At 37.3% G+C, this 13,797-nt stretch overlaps 1 protein-coding gene across 3 annotated transcripts; it reads left to right on the forward strand.

The window, feature by feature from the left end:
• Positions 1 to 39: 39 nt before the first annotated feature.
• On the forward strand, positions 40 to 10,053 carry si:ch211-151h10.2 (uncharacterized protein LOC567699 homolog). 3 transcript variants are annotated; one of them, XM_049483646.1, is made up of 9 exons: positions 40 to 422; positions 1,711 to 1,945; positions 3,012 to 3,079; positions 3,414 to 3,546; positions 6,243 to 6,382; positions 6,488 to 6,668; positions 7,832 to 7,915; positions 8,178 to 8,213; positions 8,958 to 10,053. In XM_049483646.1, exons 1-9 carry the CDS (start codon positions 271 to 273, stop codon positions 9,243 to 9,245), a joined length of 1,317 nt encoding a protein of 438 aa, XP_049339603.1. In that variant the 5' UTR covers positions 40 to 270; the 3' UTR covers positions 9,246 to 10,053. The 3 variants fall into 3 exon arrangements, with proteins under 3 accessions (XP_049339603.1, XP_049339602.1, XP_015463922.3); XM_049483645.1 differs by having other exon boundaries at positions 42 to 422; positions 1,732 to 1,945; positions 8,178 to 8,273; XM_015608436.3 differs by having other exon boundaries at positions 43 to 422; positions 8,178 to 8,273.
• Positions 10,054 to 13,797: the final 3,744 nt, after the last annotated feature.

Raw genomic sequence — 13,797 nt, forward strand, 5'->3', positions numbered from 1 at the left:
AAGTGGCTCAGTCCATTCATTAAAAGGAGTGTCCACAAATATTATGTATGTGTATGTTTATATATAGAAGCAGATTTGGGCAGAGCTCACATTCCACACATTCCCTCGTGAGCTGAACACCAGAGCAACAGTTCACACTCATTAATCCACCGGCTGGACTGGACCCACAGGCCCGACCAGTCCCGACCAGTCCGGCTCCTCCAGTAAACACATGGAGAACCCGGAGACACGGCTCCAGTCAGAGAGTGCCAGCGCAGGAGTGTGGCACCGATGCCTCAGCTCACCACGCTGAATGCCAGGGGGCTGAGAGGAGTCGAGCTGGGGGAGAGGAGAGAAGAGGAGGGAGGAGAGGAGGATGGAGGGACTGATGGAGAGAGTGATCAGGACAGGACTGGAGGAGAGCAGGGGCAGAGTCAGAGGGGGTGAGTGTTTTACACAGGGGAGAGTGGGTCATGGACAGTTGCTGGGATTGAAGAGTTGATGACAGAGTGTGTGTGTGAGTATGTGTGTGTGTGTGTATGTGAGAGAGTATACCTGTGAGTGTGTGTATGACAGAGAAAAGTACAAATGTGTGTGTTAATGAGTGTGAGTGTGTGTATGAGAGAAAGTATATGTGTGTGTGTGTGTGTGTGTGTGGGTGGATGTGTGGATGAACTGGTTTAAAGTGCTTATCTGTGAAAACAGTACTGAGCTGTGTTCTTACACTGATGTAAATATTTGAACAAAACTGTTTGTGGACACGCCTTCAAATGAATGCTACATTAAGCTACTTTAAGTTGCACCCATTGCTGACACAGATGTGCAAATGCACACACACACACATACATACATACATACATACAAACTATTGGCACCATGTCTAATGCCAGGTGTGGGACCTCAATCATTATTATTAACACTATTACATACAGCTCTGGAAAAAATTAAGAGACTATTTCAGTTTCTGAATCAGTTTTTTTCAGATTTTGCTATTTAAAGCTATATATTTGAGTAAAATTAACATTGTTGTTTATTCTATATGCTACGGATAACGTTTCTCCCAGATTTCAAATAAAAATATTGTCATTTAGAGCGTTTATTTGCAGAAAATGAGAAATGGCTGAAATAACAAAAAAGATGCAGAGCTTTCAGACCTTAAATAATGCAAAGAAAAAAGTTCTTATTCCTAAAGCTTTAAAAGTTCTGAAATCAATATTTGGTGGAATAACCCTGGTTTTTAATCACAGTTTTCATGCATCTTGGCATGTTCTCCTCCAGCAGTCTTACACACTGCTTTTGAAACTTCATGCCAGTCCTGGTGCAAAAATTCAAGCAGTTCAGTTTGGTTTGATGGCTTGTGATCATCCATCTTCCTCTTGATTATATTCCAGAGGTTTTTTTCCAGAGATGTATATCTAGAAGAAAGTCTTCTCTGGATGCTGGACAAAAAAAAACTTAACACTGATTTAAGAAAAAAAAAAATCTTCAGGTGTCCCGATACTTTTTTTTTTCATGTAGTGTAATCTAAGGTGTAAAGCTGGATGATGACTAAAGGACACTAGATAAAGAATACAGATTACCATGTTCGTGTAAGTGCAGGAAGTGTAATTTCCACATATTTCCCCTAAACATGTTTCATATTTACACTCACTAGCTCATTTCCTCTTCCTGGAACTGCTGAATATTTCTACTGTAATACTTTCTCATTGATTGATGCTGTTCTATCCTCAGTACTGTTACTGGTCTCCTCAGACTGAACTGGACGCACTGGTCCAGTTGGCTGCAGGGTCTGGGTCCGGCAGCAGTGCTGTGGTTGGTGGTTCAGGAGGAGTCTCCGCTCTACTCGTCTCTCAGTCTGCTGCAGGCGGGGGGCAGGCTGCTGCAGGCTGTGCTGATCTGGACCATACTCGCCCTCTGCACTTATTTAATCCGCTTCCTTTACCATAACAAAGAGACTTATATACAGGTGTGATACCAATACATTTCTCAACCTGAATCATAGTGCTGCCCATAAACAAATGAAGTCTCAGTCATTATCAGAATACTGCAAATTTCGGCCTTCAAAAACTAAAAAACGATTTTCCATTATTTTGACATATCCAAACCTTCTTAGAATAATCGTTACTTTTTCAAGTTCTTTAGGAAACACAAAAATGATATGACAGTTGCTTTGGCTATGCAAAAATTAACAGTGGTTTAAGAGGATAAATAATCATGCAGTTAAGCAATAGAACCAACAAATAGAACATTTAAACAGTTAACATTATAACATCCACAAACTGTAGAGTATTTCTGATTAGTTTATTGGCTTGTATTGCTATTTTACTGTGGCTTAAATTATAAGAATAAACATCGATACAAAATGTATTGTCTATAGCCTTTATTAATAAGAAGTAAACTTTATATTACAGTAAAAGAAAAACTCATAATTTACCTTTCAGGGCCGTAGAAATAAGTTCAGTGAAGGTCTTGAAAAACTAGTAAAATAGCCTAAGTCACATTTTGTTTAGATTTAGGAATAACACATTAAAGTCACACATTATCCAAAAGAGGAAGAATAATTTAATGATTAAATAATCTGATTAGTTGAGGGTGTAAGCAATTTTACCACAGGTAACCATGCAGAATCATAAGGCGATGATTTAGGCAAAAAAGTATCTTGGCTAAATATTGGATTGTTTTAGGAAGGTAAAGATATTTAAGACCTCAGACTACACAAAAAAATATTTCCAGCTTAGTCTCTTTTTATTTTCAGTTTTTCATTATTTGTTAGGTGTTTTAATAATTAAATAATTGTTAAACTTAACTAGGCAACAGTTATTTTTCTAAGGAGTGTATTTGTTAATGACCATGTACTAAATAGAGGCAGAACTAAAATTTTACACATCAGACTGGTCATAATTTGGAAATACCATCCTCATTTGGAGATATTGCAAAATTACCATTATTGCATTCAGCTCTACCATATTTAGTGTTGATACCGAGTATGTGTTAACAGTAGTGAATAACACTAACCTGACTTTGTTTTACAGAGGCTCAGAGGAGTATCCTGGATCAGTGCAGAACCCATCAGAGAAAATAAACCTTATCATCAGCAGCGGTGAGTAAAACATATACATAAACAACAGCACAACATACAACAATCTTTACATCAACTCATCTTCAATTTACTTCACACCACAGCCCAGTCTCATTATGAGTGTAAAAGTGTTACAGTGTGAAAATGCTAAAATCCTACTCCTAATCCTACTACTGGTGTATACAATATATTATATACATTTACATTTTTAACATGTTACACACATTTCACATCTTTCTTTTTAAAATGTAAAACACCCTTTTTTATAATATCCTTTTTTTGTCTATGTATCTTATTCTTATTTAGTGATATTTTCTGTTATTGTTCTATTCTTCACCTTCTTTCTCCTGGTCAGTGAACAGGATGCGGGTCATCTTGTGTCTGTGCTCAGTTCTGTGCTGGATGGATTTGTGGTGTCTGTTCTTCAGGAGCCGGTTTCAGGAGAGTCCAGTCTTCCACAGATACGCTGCCTCCTCACCAGGCTGGAGGTCAGTGACTCTGCATTTCTGTCATTTTTATTATTACTTATGCGTGCATTTTCTCAAAAAAAGTTAATATTTGTCATTTATATAATGATATTTTAAGTGAGGCAGTTTTGTGAACATTTCTCAAAAGATCTCTTAGTATCTGAAAATACAAACAGGGTTGCATTAGTATGTACATTTAATTATTAAACCACAAACATGTCATTAAACAAAATATTATTTTTAAAACTGATAAAAACACATAAAAATAATTATAAATAAGCATATTATTTTATGCTTTATTTTAAGTTTTCCAAAATAAATTCTACTGTAAAATTGATCTCTGGAAAAGTGTATTAAAAGAACAAGAAAACAACATTTATTGAAATCTGTTATTTAAATGCATGAGAAAAGTCTGTATAAATGTAATACATAAAATATCTATTTTACCTGCTTATCAGAAGGTCATTGTAATTAGGTACCTTTTTTAAAAATATATATATTTTCTGCTAATTTATTTGGTTATGCTGATATATCACTGGCAAATACAGTTTATAGCCACAAGATACCCTGTTACAGTAAGTAAAACACTGGGACAGGAGCTGAAATGTGCAGTATATGTTTATTGATCTACAGTTGTCAGCTCAACGTGAGGTGAAGCAGTTCTCTCAGGGCAAAAATTCCTCCACACCACTGAGACACTAATTACCATCTACACAGAGTGTTTGATTTCAGTTGGTGCGGACAAGCTGGGTGTTAACTGCTATTAAAAACAATTACACTTTTACACAGGGTGTGGGGGGATCAATATCTTGTCATTTTAAATACAGAACATACCATCTTAAACATGTTAAACATGCAGAATTGTGCTTTTGTTCCTTTAGGACCCTTTTTATTATTGTTTATTTATAGTATTAGTTTAAACTGCAGCACTTGGTTTGGATTCCTTGACTCTGGAAGATGTGGAGGACCAATCCAAAAGTATTGTTTTAAAAATTAACATTCTGGACTGGTGTGGGCGTGATATAGCTGATTTAATGAGTTTGTACACCTGCAGTATTGTGTCTGGGAAAGAATTGTGGGTAGCTCAGGGCTTTGTAATGTTTTTGTGAGTGTAAAGGTTTTTGGACAGCAGTAATGGAATGTTTAAAGTTATTTGAGGCGGTGATTAAGGTGTCATGTCAGTGACAGGTCTGTGAGCACATGTCTGAGAGGAAGTGACTTTCCCACACCCAGATCAGACTGCCTGCTACATAAATGAATTGAAGTCATATAATTCTTCATTAATTAAATGAAAAAACTGGACAATTGCTAGTATCATCTCACACCAGATCTCTGGTAACCTTTTGTTCTAAGATTATTATTGTATAACCTTGCTTTTCTGTTCCGTATGTTAGTGTATGCACCTCCTAGCTTCTAAATTGTAGCTATACTATTCTCTACAAGAGTTTGTATTATTATATACAAACTATATATACAATATCAATACATTACAACTCTGCTTATCATGGTTACAGGTTGAAAATGCCTAATATGCCTAATATACCTAATTGCAGTTTTGAGCTGTGGAGCAGTGGACCTGTGTTCTCTTTAGTGATGGAGCTCTATTAAATACTTTTGGATGGGATGAGTCGGGGAGTTGGAGATTTAAAATTCAAAATCCTGACTGAATCCTGAATTGAGAATCGAGTACAAAGTCTCCTCTGGACAGTTGAGACAGTTACTCAAATAAAAGCTGAAAAAACTATTTTAATACCCTTGGTTTTAGAAGAAACTGCGTATGAGCAGATGTCCCAATACTTTTGTCCCTAAAGAATAGTGATTCATATTAAATGACATAAAAGACTGTTTTACTAGCTTCTAGCTGTGCTGCTTCTTTATTATGTACTTTAGTATGCATGCATCGGTGACTGTGTATATATAGTGATTTGGATGCACTCAACCAGTGAAGCCATTGCTACGTGTTTCCAAGTAGCCTGAACCCATCTACAGTCACCTTCCACACCGGCTATACCTGCCACATCAGTCAGCTGCCACATCAGCAATGATGTGCAATAAATTGACTTTTGAATCTTGAAATGTACTGTATTTTTCACACTATAAGGAGCACCTAAAATCCTTTAACTCTCCCAAAAAATCGACAGTGTGCCTTTTAATCTGGTGCACCTTATGTATGAATTTTACCAGTCAGGTTGAAAGAAGCAGTAAAGCCACTGCGCTGAAGTACAGTGTTATAAAGGATTTTCAGTGACATTTCTCCAGCACTAAACAGCATTAGCATTAGCTGCTAACTGCAGCGCTAGCTCTTTCACTATTCAGGGGCCAGGTTATCGGACTGTAGCCTGTGTGTTTTCCTCAGTGTTGTGCTGTCGGGCGGCATTTACTAGCGCTAAGCACTGCTAACCGCGGCTAGTGCTTCTGATAACTGCGCTGTTGAAAATATTGGAAATCTAAGTGTACTGTAAATAAATGGAAACAAGCAGTTTTCAGGAGAGAAATCTGTGTAGATTTTACTTAGTTTACTTAGGTGCTTCAAAATTAGAAGGCAACATGGCAACACCCTTGTTCCTTTCTAATGTCACTTAAAATGCACCTTGTAATCGGGTGCGCCTTACAGTCCGTAAAATACAGTAAATCTTTTTGAAGCATACACCTTTTTTACCATGTTACCTTTGGGAACTATTTCTTTCCCTTAGTATGTGCTTTGTGTTTTTGGTCAGGTAGTATTTCAGGCACTCCATAAGGGCTCCCTTTCTGAGGGCCAGTCACTACAGATCAAAGAGGAGGAAGAGGAAGTGAGTGAGGAAGATTCTTCACTAAGGGACAGAGTCAAACACATCCACACTTACCTGCAGGACAGGTGAGCTTTATTAAGTCTCATTTATACTTTACTAGCTAATCATCATAAAGTGAACATTAAAATGTGTACTCATTTATAATTAACTCCTTCCCCTGTCTGTGTCAGGGTGGGTGCTCTGCGCTGCCTCCTGCAGGTTCAGGATGAGTACGGCGGGTGTCTGGCAGAGGTTCAGCAGGGTCTGCAGGAGCGCTGGGAGCTTCTGGAGGATCTACACACCAGAGTAACCCTGCAGCCGGATCAGCACCAGAACCCGGAGGACCCCAATACTGTTCTCTCGGATACAGAGGTAAATCTATGATAAGTAGATTTGAGTAATACATTTTTCGAATTATAAGGCACACTATCAATTAACATCTATTTTCTAGCTTCTTCTGGCAACTGCTTATTTGGATGCTTATTTGGATGAGTAAAGCACTTCTCTTTATTTACAGTAAGCTAAGATTTCCAATATTGGGTCTAAGAGTTTCTCCAGTACTAAGGCTAGGTGCAGCAGCATTAGCATTAGCCACTAACTGAACAGAGAAAAAGCTGGTGCTGTGGTTAGCGGCTAATGCTAATGCTTAAAATGCTGTATTTAGTGGAGTGGTTTTACTGCTGCTTAATATCTGATGGGTAGAATACATACATAAGGGAGCACCGGACTATACGGCGCACTGTCGATTTTTGTCAAAATCAGAGGATTTTAAGTGCGCCTTATAGTCTACATAGAAAAATACGGTAATATAGTACATTGTTGCTGTCCAATGAAAAATAAGTATCTCCATTTTTGTTGATTTTTAATTTACTACGTAATGTGAGCACACAAAATGTGTTTTCACAGCTTTACATTGTGTTAAGACTTCATAATGAATGGACATTCTCCAAAACTACCTGAAATGAACCCTTTTTTTTACATAGACTTCCACTGAAAGTAAATAAGGCTCTATCTCTCTCCAGTAATGTTGCTGTTTTAGATATTTTTCATTGAACAGCAATGATATACTGTATTACTTCCCATATTCACGCCATTGCTATTGCTATTAGCTTGATCCACTATCACTATTACAGTATTAGCATACTGGCTATGGACCTCACCATACATTGCTATTGGCCTTGTTTAGCATTGCAAGTTGTCATTCTAGCCATTCCACTTAACTGTTCTGTGTCCCCCAAGTATGGTTATAGCTAACCATGATGAGAAAACCAGGCCCAGTCTGGTTTGTAAGTGATCCGTTCTCAACGTGTCCATATGGACAGTTTGGTCCTCTAGTGGAAAACAGGCACAGGCACTCCTGTGTCTTAGAGGTGAATGCTTATTTCCTGGTACTAAACATATGAGTTAAATCAGGTGCCCTATACTGTACATAACCCCTTTGAGTTTGCCTCCCTGTTCCAGACTTTCAGGACATGATCCAGTGTAAAATGATTTTAGATAATGTGTTCAATGTTAATCTATTCTCTGTATTTCAGAGCCTCTACACACAGCTGGGTCTGTTTAGGAGGACGGTTAATGAGTGTCAGACTCACCTGAACTCCTGTACACACCTACTGCAGGTAAATATAGACATATACACATACATTACTTACAAACACAATACACTGTAAAAAAACTGATTGATTAAGCAGAAACCCTTAACAAATTTCGGAGCAACAACAACATTTGTGGAAATGTGGTGCAGTATACTGAGCAAAAGTCTAAAAAAATGAACAAAGAGTGATCCCAGACAAACTATCAGCAGCAGTGATTACTGGATCATATCTTTCTGTGTCCTTATTTTTCTGGAAGAGATAATGATGTTCTGCTGACGTTCTACAGGGTCTGGAGAGCAGGCAGAAGGTTCTGGCTGAGACGGTGGGTTTAACACTGGACTCTACGTGGATCAAAGACTTTGTTCAGTCTAACTCTCAACAGGTCTGATATAATCTAAAGCTATGATGTACCATACATATTTTTTTCATTATACATACTTAGGGTTAGTTTCCTGGACAGGGATTAGGGCTAGTCCAAGACTATTTTTCTTTTAATAAAAAAAATCTATATTTAAAATGCTATATAGTGCTATATATAATGCTGTATAGAAAAATACATGTACACAATTTTGCCCTTTTCTAAGCATAGTGTAAGAGTGAAGTGTTAATGAAGTAAATTTTTAAGGTGTGTTTGAGACATTAAATGGACATTCTACAACATATCTTTAGCATTAAAGCATTAAAATATTTAATTATTTAATTTAAACAGAGACATTAAGAAATTTGACATGAAATACTTAACTAAATCATTATCATTATCATTCATTTGTGATAAATTCTTTTTTAAATAATCAGGTTATAAGTACACTGCCTAGAAACTGATTTAGAATAAATTGCAAATATATTTTTTTTATTTGTCACTGTTTTACCATTATTATTATTACACAGACATCAGACAGCACATGTACATTCACTGACATTAAATTAAGTATTATATAACAATGTTATAGATTTGTTTTTCGTTTGCCCATTTTATTAGACAATGTTTTACATAGCCATAAATACAAAGGTAGTGATCATAAGCTGATTTATATCTGCATTAATTCAATTAAATCTGCATCCACAGTTCAAAAAGGTGCAGGAGAACTTCCTGTCTCTGGAGCAGCAGACCCTGACCTTTGTGACCCACCTCAGAGGACTCAGAGCACCGGGAGACAGTGGCGGGTGTGATCTTGAGCCCGTTCAGACAACGCCCTCATCGCCTCTCTCATCTGTACCGGCCTATACCGCTGTTTTATCCACAGACAGTACTGACCCTCACCTGGACCCGGACCTGGATACAAAACCCCCACCCAGACCCAGCTCCAAACTTTCAGCTATGAGCTGTCTGTGTGGAGTGAGACGCAGGAAGTGATCTGACCTTTGAGTCAGTGTTTGTTCTAATGAAGGTGTGAGCTTCAGAGCTTCTCATGGACACCTAGCAGCTAGTATATATAATATTAGCTACAGCAGTGAAATAATAAGCAGGTCTAGCAGGTGCAGGCAAGCGTTGTGCTCACTATTAACAACACAAGAAGAGGTAGTACGTGTGTTTGTATTTCCATGTTTTGGAAAAGGAGCTACAGAACTACACTAAAAACTGATGCACTGTGAAAGAAAGAGGTGGAGTGTTATTCCTGCCCACAGAGCTCCCTGATAGGTCTACTGGGCAATAGAGGGACACGATTTGTATGTGGGAGAATCACAGTAATCACAGGAGAGGTGGGATGCCTGTGTCTTTCTGAATCCTTTGGGTCTCCAGGTTTCTAATGTTGTGGGTTAATTTATTGCTGTGGTCTTTGCCTCTCAAAAAACCTTCAGTAGGTGAAGTGGCTAAATGCTAAATGCTAAATTGTATGTGATACCCTGTGATAGACTGGTGCCCAGTGATTTCAGACAGGTTCTGGAACCACTGTGACCCTGAACAGGAAGAAGAAGATGAGCAGATAAATGGATTGATTGTTTTTTTTTTGGGCAACTGCTGTCTATCCTGCTCTATACTTTAGAGCCTTTTGTTTTTTGTTTTTGTTGAAGAGCAAATTAATCATAAAGTGAGAAAATGGCTCCCATTAAAATTGTGTATTTCTATTCAGCTTGTTTTTGATGGATTACTATGATTTATAATCATGATTCCACATCAGTAACAAGAGATTTATTGAGTGTGGGTCTGTAATACTTTACTCTTATTTTTTAAGAGTCTATAATAGAGTTTATAATGTATAGTGATATGATGTGTGTTGTTGGTCCAGTTGCTGTTTTGCTGTTGTTTACCAGTATGACATTCTGACTTTAATATTTTATTTATTTATGCTAACTTAGCCTATTTTCAACCCGATATTTGTGTTTTTTTCATTCAGCTCCAGTTGTTTACTGGCTAGATATTTTGTTCATTGAGTCTTTGAGTTCCTTGAGTTCATCAAGTAACAATCCTTAATTGACTTTTTTTATTTGTATATTTATTTATTTGAACAATAGACAAAATATGTAAGCAAATAAATATAAAAACAATATGCAGGGAAAGTAAAAACCCAGAGAGGGATTTTTTTGCATTACATTCCCCTTAAAAAAAAAAAAAGAAGAGATTAAAAAGTAAAAATTATTCATTCACATGATATTGAAGGAAACAAAGGGAAGGAAAAAAAATAATACAAATAATAATGGTAAAAATACAGAGAGGAGATAAACTTTCAGCTGTCTTTTGTATTTATTAAGTTTGCCACAGTTTTGTAGATGAAGTAGTAAAAATGATTTTCTGTACAGTACTGTATGTGAATGGTGGCTAACCTTGTGGAGTAATAGTATACTTGAAATGTATAATGGAAGACGTTTTAAAGGAAGTCACACAAGCGTTTTATTCACCTTTTCCGCTGATGTTATTGATTAACCAGGAGAATGTATTTACAGAGCGATCCGGCAGTGTGATAATGCACTTACTCCACCCAACAGCAGCTGATTTAACATCCACAACCCTTTAGAAAAATCTTTACCTTTAGCTGTATCAATTCATTCACTGCTACTGTTACTCCTAACCCCCACCAGGGGGTGCTCTGTACCCACAGTTATTAGAGCAGGGTTTCTTGGCAGGAGCTTTGCTGCATGTTTTCCATCTGTCCATATTTCAGCCGGAGCTCAGATACAGATTTTATACAGTCATTTTTCTTCCCACTGTGAGCTCGAACCCGGCCAGCCCGGCTCTTTCCACCAAATCAGCTTTATAGTGGGAAAGAATCTGCTCGGCTCTGATCCGGCCCAGTAAATGTGCTTTGGTCAGAGATGAGTTTTATATGAGAGAGTGAAGACATACTGTCCTCTCAGTTCTCTCAGGATTTGACTACAAAAATGTATATATAAATTGTGAAAATGTGTTGAGCTGTCCTGAGAAAATGAGATTACTGTATTTATCAAAGTATACAGTATTTTGTTGCTGTCCAATGAATATCATCAACAAACAGCAACTTTACAGGAGAGACATAAAACTTTCTTAACTTTCAATGGAAGTCAATGTAAAAAGAGTTTCAATTTTGTAGAATTTCAATTGGTTCATTCATAAATAGAGTTTTGGCACAGTGTAAGGGACAGTTTGTCTGTTTAAATGACGTAGAAAAGTAAACATCTACAGAAATGGAGATACTTGTTTTTCATTGGACAGGTTCATTGCTTTTTCTTCCCAGTCTCATCCCATAGCCACCCAGATAACATACAATATACAGTTCTGGAAAAATTAAGAGACCACTTCAGTTTCTGAATCAGTTTCTCTAATTTTGCTATTTATAGGTATATGTTTGAATAAAATGAACATTGTTGTTTTATTCTATAAACTACGGACAACATTTCTCCCAAATTCCAATAGAAATATTGTCATTTAGAGCATTTATTTGCAGAAGATGAGAAACAACAAAAAAGAAGCAGAGATTTCAGACCTTGTTTTGCAAAGAAAACAAGTTCATTTTCAAGTTTTAAGAGTTCAGAAATCAGTATTTGGTGGAATTACCCTGGTTTTTAATCACAGTTTTCATGCATCTTGGCATCATGTTCTGCTCCACCAGTCTTACACACTGCTTTTGGATAACTTTATGCCACTCCTAGTGCAAAACATCAAGCAGTTCAGCTTGGTTTGATGGCTTGTGATCATCCATCTTTCATTTGATTATATTCCAGAGGTTTTTAATTTGGTAAAATCAAAGAAACTCATCCTTTTTAAGTGGTCTCTTATTTTTTTTTCAGAACTGTACACTGACACGCCAAAAATCAGTGGTGTTGTCTTGTGAATGAGGTTGATTAAACAATGGTCAGTGTGCTTATGGTAGGGCCAGGTGAATTATAGGAGGAGTTGGAGCGAGGTCTGATAGTGGATAGTGCAGATAGATGGGCGTTCAATTAAAAAAAAGGTTGTGCAGGGGGGTATTTAACATTCTTTGCTCCACAGTGTCACGTGTATATCAGTAATACACAACAGAAGGTTATAATTATCACCCACAGTGGACAGTGCAGTGGGTGATAAGGATGGGGACTGGTAGTGTCTGTCTAAAATTGTCTTAGTGAAAAGACAAGTGTTGTTTTTTCCCTAGGATATGGTAAAAGTTATCAAAGACACTTCTAGTTACTGTCCCATGACAATTTTTTTTAACAAGCAAAGTTAAACTGATTGAGTGATTAGAAATTATTCATTTTTTTTACATTCTGTTTGTTTTTTTGGCCTGTAACACACTGTACATTTTACCAATTATTCAAATATGTGTGTGGACACTTCTTAAATGAATGCATTCAGTTTGGGTGGTGATTGTTTAACATCCTAAGCTTACTAAGTTTCAACTGCTTGAATGCAATCAAATTGCTCATTCAAATCCAGAATCTAGTAGAATGGACAGTAAAGACAGTTACTCCAACAAAAGAAGGATCAACTCTTTTTAATACTCTTGATTTCAGAGGAAACATTGACCAGAAAGAGCAGTGTGTCACAATACTTTCATCAATATTGTGTAATAGGACTGTACATCTGAAATGTGCTACTCTATAAACTCTCTATAAATATTAATGATAAAGACCCCCAGCACTGACCTCTCCTGGCTCTCAGCACTGGACAGCACAGAGTGGCTTTGGCCGGAGGTTCTGAAGGAGGCGGAGACAGAATAAAGGGCAGGAGGGGGAGGGGCGGGGCACGGGAGGTCAGTGCCGGAAGCGTATGTATTATTACTAAAAGTGAGTGGGCCTCTGGACCCTCTGTGGAGCAGCGAGACGCTTTGATCCAAATTCAATTACGCTCACCTCCTCCGACTCCGGCACATCATGTGCTATCACTTAGCGACGGGCTACGCTACACATTCAGCATCGCTACACACCCCCCCAGAGCGGCTTCAAAGGTGGATGATGACCTGCAGCAGCCGAATTTAATATGCATGTTAAGGAGATTCTGATTTTACTCCCCCCCCATCCTACATTCCACCACAACCCCCCCATCATGTGTTTTAAACATATCAATCTGTGTCAAAGATGTATATTCCTTCCCAATGACATTTCAGCATGTTCCAGAACTTATCTGGAAATGGGTTTACATCTTAAACTGTTTTCAGAAATGTTGAGAAATATTAGTAACTTACATTTAAATAAATAAGATCAGATACCGGTATCAGCACCAATACTGGACTTATAGAATCGTACAGAGTGCTGACACTCTGTTTATTAATTGAAAGCAGTAAAGACATTATTAATCATCACAAACTTTTAAACAATTTATTATTAATTAACAGGATTAACAACATGTTAAACTAGTGTCCATTAACAATTAGTTAGACATTAATTACCATCTAACTTTATTTAAGTGGTGTCAATCGATTAAAACATTTAATCTGATTAATCACAACAAAATTCTGTGATTAACTGCGATTAATCGCATTTGTTTTTCTTCAGGCGCAAATTTTTATAGTGGA

This window comes from Astyanax mexicanus, chromosome 9, assembly GCF_023375975.1.
Source record: "Astyanax mexicanus isolate ESR-SI-001 chromosome 9, AstMex3_surface, whole genome shotgun sequence".
In the NCBI taxonomy this organism is placed as follows: Eukaryota; Metazoa; Chordata; class Actinopteri; order Characiformes; family Acestrorhamphidae; genus Astyanax; species Astyanax mexicanus.